This window comes from Prinia subflava, chromosome 8 (genome assembly GCF_021018805.1).
Source record: "Prinia subflava isolate CZ2003 ecotype Zambia chromosome 8, Cam_Psub_1.2, whole genome shotgun sequence".
NCBI classification, from domain to species: domain Eukaryota; kingdom Metazoa; phylum Chordata; class Aves; order Passeriformes; family Cisticolidae; genus Prinia; species Prinia subflava.
Genome location: NC_086254.1, coordinates 19,179,221 through 19,194,277, shown reverse-complemented (window position 1 = coordinate 19,194,277; position 15,057 = coordinate 19,179,221). Strand labels below are relative to the sequence as shown.

The 15,057-nt window shown below is 65.5% G+C and overlaps 4 protein-coding genes across 7 annotated transcripts; all 4 read right to left on the bottom strand.

Moving 5' to 3' along the window:
* Nucleotides 1–22: 22 nt before the first annotated feature.
* MLX (MAX dimerization protein MLX) lies at nucleotides 23–3,891 on the bottom strand. 4 transcript variants are annotated; one of them, XM_063403979.1, is made up of 8 exons: nucleotides 3,795–3,891; nucleotides 3,095–3,131; nucleotides 2,870–2,959; nucleotides 2,349–2,455; nucleotides 2,042–2,141; nucleotides 1,694–1,793; nucleotides 1,291–1,492; nucleotides 23–1,186 (listed from the first exon to the last, which is right to left on the bottom strand). In XM_063403979.1, the coding sequence occupies exons 3-8, from the start codon at nucleotides 2,949–2,951 to the stop codon at nucleotides 1,130–1,132; spliced, it is 648 nt and encodes a 215-aa protein (XP_063260049.1). In that variant the 5' UTR covers nucleotides 2,952–2,959; nucleotides 3,095–3,131; nucleotides 3,795–3,891; the 3' UTR covers nucleotides 23–1,129. The 4 variants fall into 4 exon arrangements, with proteins under 4 accessions (XP_063260049.1, XP_063260046.1, XP_063260047.1 ...); XM_063403976.1 differs by lacking the exon at nucleotides 3,795–3,891 and adding an exon at nucleotides 3,350–3,621; XM_063403977.1 differs by lacking the exon at nucleotides 3,795–3,891 and adding an exon at nucleotides 3,440–3,611.
* COASY (Coenzyme A synthase) lies at nucleotides 3,729–7,753 on the bottom strand. Its single transcript, XM_063403919.1, has 9 exons — nucleotides 7,123–7,753; nucleotides 6,587–6,801; nucleotides 6,305–6,436; nucleotides 5,925–6,114; nucleotides 5,526–5,590; nucleotides 4,677–4,761; nucleotides 4,452–4,549; nucleotides 4,217–4,363; nucleotides 3,729–3,974 (listed from the first exon to the last, which is right to left on the bottom strand). The coding sequence occupies exons 1-9, from the start codon at nucleotides 7,736–7,738 to the stop codon at nucleotides 3,918–3,920; spliced, it is 1,605 nt and encodes a 534-aa protein (XP_063259989.1). The 5' UTR covers nucleotides 7,739–7,753; the 3' UTR covers nucleotides 3,729–3,917.
* A 184-nt stretch (nucleotides 7,754–7,937) lies between these two features.
* HSD17B1 (hydroxysteroid 17-beta dehydrogenase 1) lies at nucleotides 7,938–9,656 on the bottom strand. The gene is made up of 6 exons (XM_063403975.1): nucleotides 9,527–9,656; nucleotides 9,208–9,369; nucleotides 8,758–8,937; nucleotides 8,588–8,681; nucleotides 8,304–8,487; nucleotides 7,938–8,232 (listed from the first exon to the last, which is right to left on the bottom strand). The coding sequence occupies exons 1-6, from the start codon at nucleotides 9,654–9,656 to the stop codon at nucleotides 8,062–8,064; spliced, it is 921 nt and encodes a 306-aa protein (XP_063260045.1). The 3' UTR covers nucleotides 7,938–8,061.
* Nucleotides 9,657–10,015: 359 nt separating this feature from the next.
* Nucleotides 10,016–14,134, bottom strand: NAGLU (N-acetyl-alpha-glucosaminidase). Its single transcript, XM_063403900.1, has 6 exons — nucleotides 13,302–14,134; nucleotides 13,035–13,182; nucleotides 12,761–12,907; nucleotides 12,488–12,573; nucleotides 12,077–12,333; nucleotides 10,016–11,864 (listed from the first exon to the last, which is right to left on the bottom strand). The coding sequence occupies exons 1-6, from the start codon at nucleotides 14,117–14,119 to the stop codon at nucleotides 10,648–10,650; spliced, it is 2,673 nt and encodes an 890-aa protein (XP_063259970.1). The 5' UTR covers nucleotides 14,120–14,134; the 3' UTR covers nucleotides 10,016–10,647.
* Nucleotides 14,135–15,057: the final 923 nt, after the last annotated feature.

Sequence of the window (15,057 nt, the reverse complement as noted above, 5' to 3'; positions counted from 1 at the left end):
TCCAAAAACTCAGCATCAGAAAGATCATTAAAACATTCAGCGAAATTTATTTAATTACTTTTCACAATAGAAAAATACATCACTTTCATGTGTGAGGTCTGTAAAATTCCACATCCTCTTCCCAAGGCAGGAGGCAGCACTCCTTCCTCAGTGCTGGAAAATAATCATTCCCTGGATGTGTCCTTGGAGCAGGAGCACAAACATGGTTATGGAGAACAAACCCTGCTGCTGGCAGCACCCTCGTCCCATCACTCTGGACAGTGACCAACCCTCACCTGGGCAGAGCTGTGACCCAAACTGGGTGTGGGGCAGGGTCAAACATGTCCCTGACAGCAGCTGCTTCTACAGCTGGCACAGGCAGCGCTTTGGAACCATTTCAAAATTTACAATAATAATCAAATCAAGGCTGGTCATGTGTGTGTATAAAAGTTCTAAGGAGGAGCAGCCAGTGCACGTGGCCATACTATGCTAGAGCTGCAGAACTTTCCTTTCTAGCACTTGCAGAACTTCCTGTGTTCTTTCCCATGGCAGCAGCGCTTGGGGTTCATCAGGGCCCTAGCCTGTGCTGCCAGGCCACAGCTCCCAGCTCTTGATGGGCTCATCCTGCTGCCAGCACTGCCAGCCTCCTCCAGAAGGCAACAGCTGACTCAAAACAGCTGTTTCAGAGGGGCAGGGGACAGCCCCATGGGCCAGGGAAAAGCAATTTCTACTGCTATACCAGAAACCCATCGTTTTTAGTATGCATTTGTCACATTTCCCCACCGTGGGGACAGCAGGGCTGTCCCAGGCCTGAGGACACAGAATGGAGCTGCTCTGGGATCAGCTCTGCAAGGACAGTCAGTGGCACAGGCAACCCCACGGCACTGCCTGAGCCAGAGACTCTGCTCCCCACCTCCTGCTCCTCACCACCTTCCCCTGCCCTCCTGGCCAATCCCTGTAACGATTCTGTGGCACTGAGTGGAGCAGCAGTGTTTGCACAGCCACCGTTGGGCTTCAGAAGGAATATAATAAATAATTCAGAGAACCTTAAAAACAGCCACAAGGGAGAGGGCCCAGGGTGGTGCCTGGCACCCAAGGCCTCTGGGCAGAAGTGCCCCGTCCCCACAGGCACAGAAGTGGCACGGGAGGCTCAGTAGAGCTGGCTCTTCACCTTGTGCAGGACCCCGATGACAATGTCCTGTAGGGTCTGTGGCAGAGAGAGGACACAGTCAGTGGGGGGACAGCCACCCCTGTGCCACTGTCTCTGCCCCCTCAGCCATGGCACCAGCCCCTCTGCAGCCCTGCATTCACCTGGGGCTTGCAGTGCTCCTCAATCCAGCTGAAGACACACGCTGAGAGTTCATGAAAACTCGTCACAGAGACTGAGGCATTGAAGGACTGGAACAGGGAGTCCATGATGCCTTGGAAAACACTGAACTTCACCTCATCAGAGATCTGGTTCTTCCCCTCGTTCGGGTTGTCCTGATGAGCTTTCACAATCTGCTCATAGTTCCTGAAACAAGCACGGCACACCAAGGTCAGCAGTGAGCCCTCCACCAGCTCCCACTCCCAGCTCTGAACTCCCACACTCAGCTCCTGCTCCTGGTTCCAAGCTCCAGGCCTGTCCCCAGAAGGAGAACCACTGCAGAACCCTGCAAGGATGTGAGGGAACAACAGGAAGTAGAGGGCATGACCCCAACACCTCTTCCCTTACACTTTCATGATCTTCAAGGCCATCACATCTTTCCTGAGGGTAGAAACTTCCTCCTCCTGCTTTTTCTTTTCCTTGTGCAGGAACTGGATGTAGTCGATAGCTGAGCATGAAAACACAGGGTGAAGATTTGGGAGCACATATGGGCCCCACAGATCCCCGAGGGAGGTGCCTGAGCCAGGGCACCATCAGCTCCCAGTGACCCAGTTCCCCTGGGCAAGGTGAGTGCAGGTGAGCAGCACCCAGAGCCTCATCACACCAGAAGGTTCTAAGGTGCTGAACTTTGCACACCTCTAGGGCGGAGCTTTGGGGGTTGATAGCACCTCCTTCCCTCCCGCCCTTGGGACTCACTTTTCTGGAGCACGATGGCCTTGCTCAGCTTCTGTGAGCTGATGGAGAAATCCTGCTGCTCACACGTGGGGACGATGGCCTGCAAGTCGTTGTAGCCTTTCTGCAGGGAAGTAAAGCCACAGAGTGTGGCCTCATCCTGTGAGGCCAGGTCCACACCCAGCTCCCACAACATGGCCCATCAAAGCCAGGACAGACACACGTGGTGGAAGGGCAGATCCAGCAGCAAAACAGAGAAATGCTGGAAGAGCAGGGTGCTGGAGCAGGCTGGCAGCAGCACTGCAGCACTACCTGCTGCCTCCTGCCTCACCTTGATGGCATCCCGGCGCTTCTGCTCAGCCTGGGTGTGCGCCCGGCGGCGCTGGTCCTTGTACGACTCCTTGAAGGACTCCTGGTGGTAGTCACTGTCCTCATCATCTGTGGGGACACAGCGTGGCTGAGGGGGGGGGAGACAGGCACGAGGAGGGGCACAAGGCAGCTCAAGGGACCACTACAGCTGCAGCCAGGCCCAGCATAGCCCTGCCCAGTTCAGCTACATCAGGCTGGGCTGAAGAAAAGCCTTGGCAACCCTTTTCCTCTCCTCGGGGAGCTGGGCAGGAGGCACATGCTGCCAGCTCTCTTGGGAAGGTGTCAAAACCAGATCTCGACTTCAAACCCTGCTGGAAACCACAGAACCCTGATGCTGTTCCCACCACCTTCCTGCTCCTCTTTCTCCTCAGGACAGGAACCCTGCCCAGCCACGCTCACCCCCCCGTGCAGGGCAGGCAGGGAGCCCGGCAGTGCCAGATTCCCAGCGAGCACAAACACGCGGCCACGGAGGACAAACCCCACCTGTGTTGGGGACAGAGGAGGCACTGGTGGAGCCGATGCTGTTGGCCCGGGACACTATGCTGCTTTTGCGGGCATTTTCCATGAAGAGTGCTGGAAGAAGAGCGTCCCGCGGTCAGTGCCCAACGCGGGCTGTGACCGGGCGCAGGGACGGGAGGGACGGCCCCGGGCAGCCGCTGCCACCCGCGAACGGGGGCGGCGCGGGCCGGGCACCGCCCGGGCACCTACCGGAGTCCAGGCCATTGTCGCCGTAGGCCGCGTCCACCTGCTCGGGGCCGGCGGGCGGAGGAGACACGTCAGCGGGGCTGGGGCGGCGACCGCGGCCCGCGCCCCGGAGCCCCCCCGCCCCCAGGAGCTTGCTCGGCCCGCGGAGCCCCCGCCACCCCCGAGCCGCGGCTCCGCCGGGGCCTTCGGCCGCCGCCCCTCGCCCAGGCACCGACTCGTGTGCGCTCCCCGCCCCCGTACCCCCAGCCCGGCGCTCACCCTGCCCGGTCGCCACGAGCCCCGTGCCGGCGCGGCGCCCTGCGCCCCCGCGGCACCCGGCGGCCCGGCCCGACCCGATCCCGGCCCCACCTTCCCCCACGAGTCCTCGGCCGCGGCGCCCGGCGGCTCCGCCATCTTCCGCCCGCCCGGTCATGTGACCGCCGGGACCGCGCGCGCCCCGCGCCGCCAGGGGGCGCCCGCGCACCCCCCCGAGCGCCCGCCCCGTGTGACGTCATGGGCGTGACGTCACCGCCGCGCGCTCCCGGTGCCGGGCCCCGGGCCGGGATCCCTCGGGGCACCGGGAGTCCCGCACCGAGCCCCGGGAGGGCACCGGAGCCCCTGCGGGGGCGGGCGAGGGAACGGGACCAGCGCACGGACACGCACTGCAAGAGCAGCCTCTTTACTGGCACCCAGCGGGGCTCGGCCCCGCAGGCTTCCCCCTCACCGGGGCACCGCGGGACGCCCCGGACCCTCGCCGGAGCTGCACGGGGCCGCTGCTCTCGGTCCTACGCGGCTCCGTCCGGCTCACGGTGGGCAGTGGTGGCAGGACACGGACCTTCACGGCCCCTCACGGGCCGGGCTCCGGGCTCAGGCGCTGCTGCAGCAGGTCCCAGGCCTTCTGCACCTGCCAGAGAACGGGGGCATGCCTCAGAGCTCACCGGGGACGTGAGCGACGGGGCAGCAGCGTCACACGCCAGTCCCACACCACCTCCTCCTTCCCGCCTGAATTTACAACCCAAATCCACCCCCTGTGGCAGCCTCGGTGGTGAACGGCGCGCCCAGGCACAGCCTGAGCACAGCACCGAGCCCTTCAGCTCCTTCACCACTGCCCAGAACGGCCCCGGTGCTGCGGCACCCCGGGCTCACCTGCTCCCGGGTGATGTGCGGCTCCCAGAGCGTGCAGAGCACCACCTGCGACTGCTCCACTCGCTGCCTGTTGCTCATCTGGCTCTGCAGCCTGCGGCGAGCGGCCTCCTCCGTCAGCCCGTCCCTGGCCACGATGCGCCTCACGGCCTGGCAGGGACACAGCGGGCACTCAGCTGCCCGGGGCAGGCTGAGAACCAGCCCCGGCGGCCAGCGAGGGGCTCAGGGCATGGCCCACCTCCTCCTCCGGGATGACGGCTGTCCACACCTCGTGGACCATGTCCTGCCAGCCGGCCTCCAGCAGCACAGCAGCGTCCAGCACACACACGACCTTCCCTGCGGAACCAAGGCGTTCCTCAGTGCCCGGCCATAGCTGCCACAGCCTGGGCTCAGCCCCACCTTGCTGCAGTGCAGATGTGTCACTGCTGAGGTGAGGCTGCCACACAGCACACAGCCCTGTTACCTTGAGCATCGGCCTCCCTGATTCTCTCCTTTGCCATCTGGGCTATTTTGGGCCACACAATGTCAGTCAGGCTCTTCAGCCGCTCCTACAAAGGACCACAGCAGGGTTTGAGATCCTGCCCTCAGAACCCCTGCGTAGCCAGCCATGAGAGGGGGCTATAAGCAGTCAGGAGACACCCAGGAGGGATCCACTGAAGCTGGGGAGGTGGGTCCAGCTCATCGCCAAGCACCAGGAAGGAAAGCTTTCATACTGGCCAGAGGCTCCCATTCCTGCTGCCAGGGCCAGGGTGCTTTTTTGTGTTATTTTCCATGTCCTGCCGTTAGAGCCCTGCTATCAGCAGAGATCTCAGTCTCTGCTGTGAGAGGTGCTTTGCTCCACAGCACAGCAGGCTCCCCGTGCAGCAGGTCCCACAGAAGACAACTCCATCCAGGGAACTTCTTAAGCTGCCTCCACCTTGGGCTGGGGCAACAGCAGAGCAACAGGCTGAGGCACCTGTACAGGCCAGGTGCCACTGAGCCCCCCTGGGTACAAGGGGCAGAGACCACTGGCTGTGTATGTCAGGTCTGCTGCTCTGAGCTGGGTGAAGGAAAAGTATGGTGTAGAGGAGATGGGGATGGGGACAGGGACAGGGATGGGGACAGGGAGGCAGCAGCAGCTGCAGGGCAAGAGCACTGCTGCTGATTCAGCTGCAGAGATGTGATCTGTCCCACCCTGTCCCCATGCCACTGTCAGGAAATACAGCCAGGAAGGTGTCATCATCTCAAAGGGCTGAAGAGTAAAAGCCCCTGGCACAAGAGGAGAACAGCCCCCACTCACAGCATTAAGTATTTACAATAAACCTGCTTTTACCTGGTTTCCAAACACTTTTGCCCCAAGGACTTTCCTGTTAATCGTTCCATCTTCGTTCAGGATCTCTGCAAAGCAGAAGCAAAACAGGTTTGGGAGGGACAACTCCCATCCCTGTGGTAAGCCTGGGCTGGGGCAAGGGCTTTGGCACAGGGCTCTCAACAGCATGCAGAAAATGGCTGTAACACCTAACCTGGCAGCTCTTCACCTGATTCCTGAAAAGGACAGGGAAGAGCTTTTTCCAGCAGCCTGGTTAATCATTCCCCACCAGCAGCTCTGACATGGGACACACAATACTTGGGGAGCCCAAAACTCACGGGGTGAGAGGGGAGCACAGGCTCTGTGGGATGTTGGAACACCCCTCCTTCCCCTCCCTCCCCCTGCAGCCCCCGGTGACTCTACCTGCCCCAAAGGCTGCCACCACGGGCTCGTAGGCCGGGCCCCCGGGGACATAGACGGCATGGCCCAGCTTGTCAGCGTCGATGACAAAGGCGCCCAGGTGCCCCAGGAGTTTGGCGATGGAGGTTTTCCCACTCCCAGTTCCCCCAGTCAGGCCAATGACGTACGGGCGCAACGGCAGAGCTGGGTCTTGCTAAGGGAAAGAGGAAAGCCATGGCAGCAGCCTGGGCTTTGCTGCAGAAGGATCCTGGTCTGGATCTGGCCATGAAAGGCCATGAAAGGCCCTGGCCTGCAGAGCAGCAGGCAACCTTTCCAAACTCTTTGGCTCCTGAGACTCCCACCCCTCCTCTCATTGCAGCTGTGGCTCTGCAGGTCCCCCTCACCCGTGGGGGCTGCAGCAGGGTCCCCAGCAGCCTCTGCCGGAGGCTGGAGGAGCTGATCTTCTCCTCCTCGTTCTGATGGTGGTCGGGGTCCTTCATCAATTTGATTTCATGAAGAGCCAGCTCGGGGAGCCCCTGATGAGAGAAGGGAGCCCTGAGGGCCTTCAGCCATGAGAATGCAGCAGAGGGAAGGGGCTAACTGAGACCAAATTTGCCCCCAGACAGCATCAGGGAGGGTGAGAGGGTGGACAGGGGTAGCCCAGCAGGCTCCAGCATGGGAATTACGTTTTCAACTCTCTTCCTGTTCACGGCCTCCCCTCCCCGGCGGGTCTCCTCACTGACCACCAGGCACTGCAGGTTGGGGTCTGTGACTGAGGGGCCGAAGGGGTCAGCCAGAGGCACGATGTCGTAGCACAGCGAGGGCTTCACGTCCTCCAAGAACTCGCGCAGCTTCGCCGCCCGCAGCTCGTAGGGCTCGATCAGCTCCGGCAGGACCTTGTCTGCCGGGTGCCAGGAGGGCGGAGCAGCACAAGAGCGACGGAAAAGCAAGACCAAGAGATGGGAGAAAACACCCAGCTGGGACTTTGAACGCTGCCTCCCCCTCCCCTTGCCGTCGCTGCACCTGCACACCTCGCTGCTTGTGGACAGGGCACCAGGTCCCCAGTGGATCCCCACTGACGCTCTGCCTGGATGGCACCGCCTTGGCTGGGTGGCTGCCAGCACTTCACTTGTTACTGGGGCCCCCAGACCACTGCCCTGCCCCGGGGAGCACCGGGCTCACCCCTCGTCCCCGCGCAGCGCCACGGCCGCCCCGGACTCACGGCGGAGCAGGTCTCCGTCGGCCACCCCGGCCAGGAGCCGCCGCCGGGCCAGGAGGCAGCAGGCGCTGAGCAGGAGCCGGTGGGCGCCGTGCAGCCGGTCGAAGGTGCCGCCGACCGCCACATCCAAGAATTCGGGGAGCGCCGCGTCAGGACCCAGCTCGGGGTCCCCCTCGGGGTCGCCGCCGGCGTCCCCCGCGGTGTCCTCGCCCAGCAGCAGCGCGGGCAGGCTCGGCGGGCAGCCGTACACAGCTGCGGCCAGGCGCTGCAGCCCGAGCTGCACCGGCTCCGGCGGCCCCGGCGCCTCGGCGGCGGCCGCCAGCAGAACGCGGGGCTGCCGAGCCAGGCGGCGGCCGGGGCCGAGCAGGACGCGCAGGTCCAGCCCCCGCCGCGCCGCCGCCGCCGCGTACAGCGCGGCCAGAGCCCGCAGCAGCGCGGGGCCCGCGGGCGGCGCGGCGGGGCCGGCGGCGGGGCCGCCCAGCCGCAGCCCCGGCTGCAGGTGCACGTACAGCGGCCCCGCCACCAGCCCCGCCGCCGCCGCCACCAGCCCCGCCGCCCGCCGGGGCAGCGCGGGCAGCGGCGCCGTCAGCACCAGCAGCCCCGAGGCGAAGGGCGGCATCGCCCCGCCGGAAGCGTCGCTGACCGGAACGGGGACAGGGATGGGGCCGGAACGGCGCCGCCTCCCGGGCAGCCCCGCCGCCGGCGGGAGGCTCCGCCCGCGGGAGGAGGAGAGCGGCAGCCGGGGCTCATCTCAGCCGGGCCCGCCCCGCAGGGCGGAACGAGCGCGGGGGTTCAGCGGGACCGCGGCGTGACCGGGACGGAGCCGGAGCCGTGCGCTGCAAAGGGCTTTATTGGGGACACGGCGGCACCGAACACGGGACCGGGCGCGGGTCGGCGCTGCGGGTTCGCACGGCAGCGGTGCCGGTGTTGCGCTGGCTCCGCTCAGGGCTGGTCCCCGCCGGCCTCGCTGCCGCCGAACACGAAGTCGTGCATGGCGCGCACGTACGCGGAGCCGTCGGGGCTGCTCAGCCGCAGGCGCCACAGCGGGGCGAGGAGCTGGGTGCTGGCGCAGCGGAGGGGCGGGCAGGGGCTGCCGATGGCCTCCAGGAACACCTGGCACGGCAGACGGGTCAGAGCCCTCCCTGGCACGGCCCCGCGGCCACCCACGCCCCGCGGGGACTGACCGGCAGGACCTCCTCCACGTCCTGGGCCGCGTCGCGGAAGATGCTCTGACAGTGCCACAGGTAGCGGCGGTACAGCCCTTGTGTCTCGGCGTCCAGGCCCCGCATCTCGCTGCCCTCGGGGTCGGGGCGCTGCAGGTTGGCCAGGAAGCTGGTGTGGACGGGCCCGCACTCCACCAGCGTCAGGCTGCGGGAGGGAGCGCATGAGCTGCCCGTACCCCCGCCCTGGCATTCCCCCGTCCTGCTGGGCAGGATCCAGGCATGCCCGCGGCATCACCGGCACTCACTGGATGTTGAAGGGGCGCAGGACGATGGCCAGGCTCTCGCACAGCCCCTCCACCGCAAACTTGCTGGCACAGTACACAGCATTGAAGGGCAGCCCTGGGGCAGAGCCGCACCCTGAGCACCGGAGCTCTTCCCCGCGGCTCCCTGTGCCACAGGGCGCTGGGGGTCTCACCTTGCAGCCCCCCGATGCTGCTGGAGACAATGATGCGCCCGGCCCTGCGGCTCTTCATGGCAGGCAGGAATGCCTGGATGGTGCGGACAGCCCCAAAGAGGTTCACATCGAAGAGAGTTTTCATGGCCTGCTCAGAGCAGGTCTCCAGCGGTCCCATCAGTCCCACCCCTGCATTGCAGACTGCCAGGCATGGGCACAGGGCAGTCAGCCAGTGTCACCACTGAGTGCCAGAAGGCAGAAATGGGGGAGCTTTCCCTATTGATGGGCCCTTGGCACCCCCAAATCCACCCACTGCACCTCTGCCCCGCTAAAGACGTCCTGTCCCATCCCCAGGACTGCCTGCACCTCCCATGATTTGGCAAATGCTCCCGGTGCCCTGGGGAGGGTTGTGACCCCAGGGAGGTCCCCTCACCACCCTAGGGACACTGGGGACACCAGGAAGAGCCATACCCAACACATCCAGCCGCTGTCCCTGCAGCCGCTGTGCAGCAGCTGCCAGCGAGCACGGGTCAGTGACATCCAGCTGCAGGAGCTCCAGCGTGTCAGGGCAGCAGCCCCCCAGGCGCTCCAGGAGCTGCCCACCCTTGGCCAGGTCACGCATGGTGGCATAAACTGGGGAGAGAGCGTGGCCAGCACTGTGGGCAGCACGGCCAGCACCAACCCCAGCCCACCCCCAGGCTCTGTCTCTCCTTGGTGAGGCACTGCCTGGCCCTGCCCGGAGACCACCAGGGGCTGCTGGACCCCCCCGGGGCAGCGTCCACCCCTTTACCTTTGAAGCGGCGAGCGGCATCAGCTGCCAGGCGTGCAGCCAGCCCCAGGCCGATGCCTGAGGAGCAGCCTGTGATCAGCACCGTGGTTCTCTCCATGCCTGGCAGTGCTGGCCAACGGGGCCATGCCATTTAAGAGGGCTGGGAAAGGGGTCCCCCCGCCCCACGTCACCGTGTTGTGTCTGCTGCCTTATCTCAAGGCCCCTCCACCCCCCTCCCCGTGCATGCCTGGCGCTCCCTGTGCCTTGATCCTCGTGCAGGTGCTGTGATAAAGACTCCAGCCAGCCAGGACCTCCCTGCTGGAGGAGGCTCTGGGGCACATGGGGAACCACAGCCCCGGGGGTCTGCACCAGCTGTACTTTGCTGTGCCAGGCATTTCGGCTGCCAGGACACATCTGGCAGGGTGTTGTTCCTGCTGTGCAGGCTCAGGGCTGAGCTGCTCTTCTGCCCCCATGCTCCACACAGTGCAAGCAAAAGGAGTTGGACACACATGGGAGAAAAGTCTGTATTTGCTCTGTGGCTGGGCTCTGCCCAAGCCCCAGCTGTGGAAAAGAATCAAAAACTCCGTCCTGGGGAGCGCAGCCCCAGCAATGCTGCAGGCAGAGCTGCAAGGTCTTTCATGATACAAAAGGCACCAAATGTGGGCAGGGCCATACAGTGCCATGTCCCCAAAGGCACTGAGGTCCAGCGCTGCTCTACCCCGCTGCCCACTGCCACCTCCCTGTCTGCTTCTCCCCCATCACTGCCCCTGCTAGCCAGCCAAGGCCCCTCAGCAGGGACACATTTGTCCTGGCCCTCTGCAGTGTCCCACCAATCTGAGAGCACTGGGGCAGCCCAGCTCTCCTGGCAACAGGCTCAGGGCAGCTAGACAGAGCTGAGCACAAGTCATGGGATGGGATCCTGGGGCACAGCCTGCCCCCCATCCATCTGCCAGCCCTTCTTGGGGCACGTCCTGCCCATGCATGGGAAGGGGTGGATCTAGGCTGGCTGAGGGCCACCAGGGCTCTGTGCTCCTCTTCCAGTACAGCCAGGACACAGCCATCAGGCCAGGAGCCCAGATGGGAGAGGGTGCAGGGGCTCTGTCCACCCTCTCTGGGGGAGGCTCCAGAGGCAGAACCCAAAGTCATGCAGGCCCAGCCAAGCTGCGCTGCAGGGCACTAGGGTAGTATTTGAGGAACAGCTTCCTGGAGATCTCCATCGTATCCCCAGCTGGCACAGCCGGGTAGCGCTTCTTGTTGTAGATGAAGCCTCTCTCCACTTGGAAGACAGCCTGGTTGAACTGGTCCTGGTGGAAGGGCCGGCCTGAGTTGAGGCTCTCCACCAGCACAGAGACAAAGAGGCTCCAGCGCACAGCGTAGTAATCCAGCACCAGCCCCCCCAGCTGCTTGTTGGCATAGTCCAGAATGTTCCCGCTGGGCCCCCAGAGCGTCACCTGGTTCCGGGCATTCAGCTCATACTGCTCAGCCTCCCGGTCACTGGTGCCCATGGCACGGGCGCTGTCCAGCCAGCGGCCGAGGAGGAAGAGGCTGTGGCTGGACAGGAGGCTATCCAGCTCTGGCAGCAGGTCGTACACCAGCACGCCCCCGGCCGTCAGCAGCTCCGGCAGCGCGTGGCTCTGGAAGGCCTGCCGGATGCTCAGGTAGTAGTCGCTGACCAGCTGCTGGGCCGCCTGCCGGGTCACATCCACCAGGTCGTACAGGAAGGCGGGGCTGGAGCCCAGCTGTGCTCCTGCACTCAGCAGCAGGCGCCAGGCCTCGTACACGTCGCTGGCGTTGTACCAGAGCTCCGTGTCCATGTGCAGCGAGGGCCGGCGCACCAGGGGGCTGCGGTTGTGGTTGACGCAGACACCGGTGCAGTTGTAGACGCTGCGCAGGAGCAGGCGCCAGGCGGCGGCCGCGGCGGCGTTCGGGGCGCCGTAGCGGCGCTCGGCGTAGCGGGTTACCCAGCTGGGCAGGTCGAGGGGCTCCTGGCGCCAGCCCAGCTCGTTCATCAGCTCGTACACCATGTCGTTCTGCTCAATGCCCTCGGGCACCAGCCCCGTGCCCACCATGGTGGAGTTGGGGAAGCGTCGAGCCGTGAAGGGGCCGTGGTTGATGGCCTCCACTGTGCCAAAGAGGCCGTGGTTGCCCCCAAAGTTGTGCAACATGCACCAGATGAAGGGCTGCCCGTAGAAGGACTCTGTCCACTGGTAGACGGGCTTGGACTCAGCAAAGAGGTCAAGAACGATCATCCTGCCAAGGGGCACTCCCTGCAGCAGGGCTCGCACCTGCGCTGGCTGCCAGAAGTCAGGCTGGTGCTGGAAGAGCCAGCCCTGCATCAGCCAAAGCGCCTTGGGGTCAGCTGGGGATAGAAGAGCACTGAGTGAGATCTTCTCCAGACAGGGCCCACAGGTGTCTCATGAGGCCCTGGGGCCACCAACCACCCCTCAAGGGGGTTTTGGGGGTCTGCCACCAATGGGTTCTGCTCTTGTATGGGGCTCACGGCCACCTCCCCCAGCCCCTGCTATCCCACCTGGACCCCTGTGGCCAGGCCAGCACCACACACGGACCCACCTCCTGTCATGGAACTGAAAACAGCATTGCTGACCCTCGAGAGATAGGCAGGGTCAGAGGAGAGGGGCGTCATCTCGTTGAAGGTGTCTGCACTATAGACGTGGTCTGTGCCAAACTCCTTGATCAGCTCCTTCAGGAAGAGGGTCCCTATCACCTGGAACATGGGGTCCTCTGGGTCCAGCAGGTAGGTGCACGAGTAGGTGCAGTCGAAGTGGCTCCAGTGCCCCAGGCGAGTGGCATTCACACGTGGGAAGACCCTGCAGCGGAGACAGAGATGGGGATCAGGAGAAGAACAGGACAGGACCACTGTGCCCATGCAGGGACAGGGCAGCCTCCTGGGGAAGCTGCAGTGGGAGGTGAGACCCCGGGAAGGGCCCAGGGCTGAGCCCCCGGGGCAAGGACTGCGCCTACCGAAGGATCCCCTGCGGAATGTGGCCCGCGAAGGCCGGCAGCACCGTGGTCATCCCCAGCGAGCGCATCCGCTCCACAATCCGGTACTGGGAGAGAGAAGGAGGGAGAGAGCAGAAGAAGAGATGCCCCCACCTTCCCACGAGGAGCCCCCGGGCACTGCTGCAGCTCAGGCTAGGGCGGGGGGATCCCCGAGGCTCCCTGGGGGCAGCCTGGGCCAGGAGGACCAAAGGGTGGCACGGGTTTGCCCTGGGCGGGCAGGGCCGCCCGTGGTACCTGCAGGTAGAGCTGCTTGAGGTGCCAGGTGGGCGGCAGTGGCCCGGCCCAGCGGCGGAGGTTGCCCATCCTGTTCCAGGCCAGGAACGCGGGACCCGTGAAGTATTTGTCGATCTCCGACTGGTTCAGCCCCAGGTTACGGTAAACCTGCGCCGGGCGCCGGGGGTCAGTCGGTCCCACGGCTCCCGGTTCCAGAGGTCCCGCCACTGTCACCGTGCTGGTTCCGGTTCTGAATCCCTCCCGGTCCCCGCCGCCCCTCGGCCCCGGTCCTCACCCGCTGCCAGACCGCCTCCTGCCCTGCGAAAGCCGGTGCCAGGTTGATGCCGCTCAGCGCCATCCAGTCGATCTCTCGCTCCCAGCGCGCCCAGTCCCACCAGACGAAGGAGTAGCTCTGGGTGCAGACGTTCTGGTAGTAGCGGTACCTGCGGGAGCGGCGGAGGCTGCGCCCGGGCCCCCCGCGCCCCCGGGCCCCCATTACACAACAGCGCCTTGTCCCGCGCTAACGAGGCGTGAGCGGCGCCCGGCCCCGCGTCCCCGTTACCTGCCCGGGGCGGCGGCGCGGATCTCGGCCCGCAGCCGCGGCAGCGGGTCCGGCAGGCGGAGCTGCGCCCCGGACCAGGACAGGTGGCAGCCGCAGAAGTCTCGCAGGTAGCGGTAGAGGCCGGCGGCCGCCGCCACGCCGCTGGAGCCCGTTACGGCGACGGCCACTGCGGCGCCGGGAGGCGACCACAGCCGGTAGATGTCGGGCCCGCCAGCCGCCAGCGCCGGGTCCACCGACAGCGACACGGCGGCGGCCCGGGGGCCGAGCAGGCGCCGCGCCAGCGCCCGCACCGCCTCCTCCTGCCGCGCGTCCCCCGCTCGCCCCGCCGTCGCCGCCAGCAGCAGCAGCAACGGCAGCGCCAGCCCCGGTCCCGGGCCCAGTCCCGGTTCAGGTCCCGGTTCCGGCCCCCGCCGCACCGCCATGGCCGCTGCCTGCCCCTGCGCCGGGCCCCGCCTCTCCCGGTACCGCCCCGCCTCTCCCGGCCCCGCGGCGCTGGGCGGGCCCGGCGGGGGCGGGCCTGATCGGTTACCGGCTGCCGAGCGGAGCGGGGCGGGTTCCGCGGGCGGCTCTCGACCCCTTGGAGCAGGGATGTCCCTGCCGGGGATGTCCCGGGCCGGCTGGGGACAGGCGCTCCCTGAGCCCCGGGGCCACTGCGGCCCCTTCCCCGCCCGCTCCGAGTGCCCGAGCAGGGCCCGGGTTTGCGACTCCTGCCCAGGGCAGCGGGACCCCCAGGGCTCCGGGCTATTTCCAGTCTCGCATTTTCCACCCGTGACAGTTCTGCACCACCGGGGCAACCGAACCGCGGCGGCCCCGCCCATCCATCAGCCCGGGGGCTCCGGGACTGACCGGGACCCGCTCCGGCCGGCCGGGGGCGCTGCGAGACCGGGCAGGGCCGGGGCCTCGGGGCCGGGGAGGTTTCGGGCTGCCCGGGTTTCTCTCAGCTGCAGACGGAATTCGGAGACGCTTCCAGGACACAACCCGGCTGCGGGGCGCTCCGGAGGAGGGACGGGGGAACTCGGGGCTCCCTGAGCACCCCCAGTGCAGCCCACGGCGGGCCGGGGTCTCCTGCCAGCACCAGGGCTGCTCTGTGACCCCAGAGCCATGGAAACGGGCAGAAATATTGTGACGGCGCGGGAGAATAGTGAAAGAGGAGAGAGAACATCCCTCCTGCCCGCTAGTACCTACAGCTGCAGGAAATGCATCCCCCGGACCGGCGGGAAGCTTCTTGTCCTCCCGGAGAGATGAGGAGATGGAAAACACACCGACACAGCAAAACCCATCGCCAAAACCCTGCAGAACCCTCCCTTCCTCTGCCCCCGCACGTGTAGAATACCCTGTCCGACAGGAAGGGCCTGAGTAAACACAGCCCTCGGGGGGAGCAGGGGTCCCTGCGGCTGGGGAAAGCAGCAGCAGGGCACAGCCCCGGCAGGCAGAGCGTGCTGCTCCCACTCCCTGTCCAAGGGTTAAACGAGCCGGAACTTTTGCCCCGAGGCAGAACTGCTCGGGCTCTGTCAGGGTGGGCAGGAGGCCTCGGGATAAACGGGCCTTGGCTCAGGATATCGCTGGGGCTCGATAAGCACAGAGGCGTCAGGCAGGGTCACGCCGCTGTTGCTGTACAGAGCAGCCCTGCCCACCGTGTGGTTCTGGGCACGGAGGTGACAGGATCCTGGACAGAAATGCCCAAGGTGCCAGCTGTCCCCAGCAGCTCTGGGGGCTGTGTTCTGTGGGTCAGGGATGAGAAGCAGCCCATGAACGC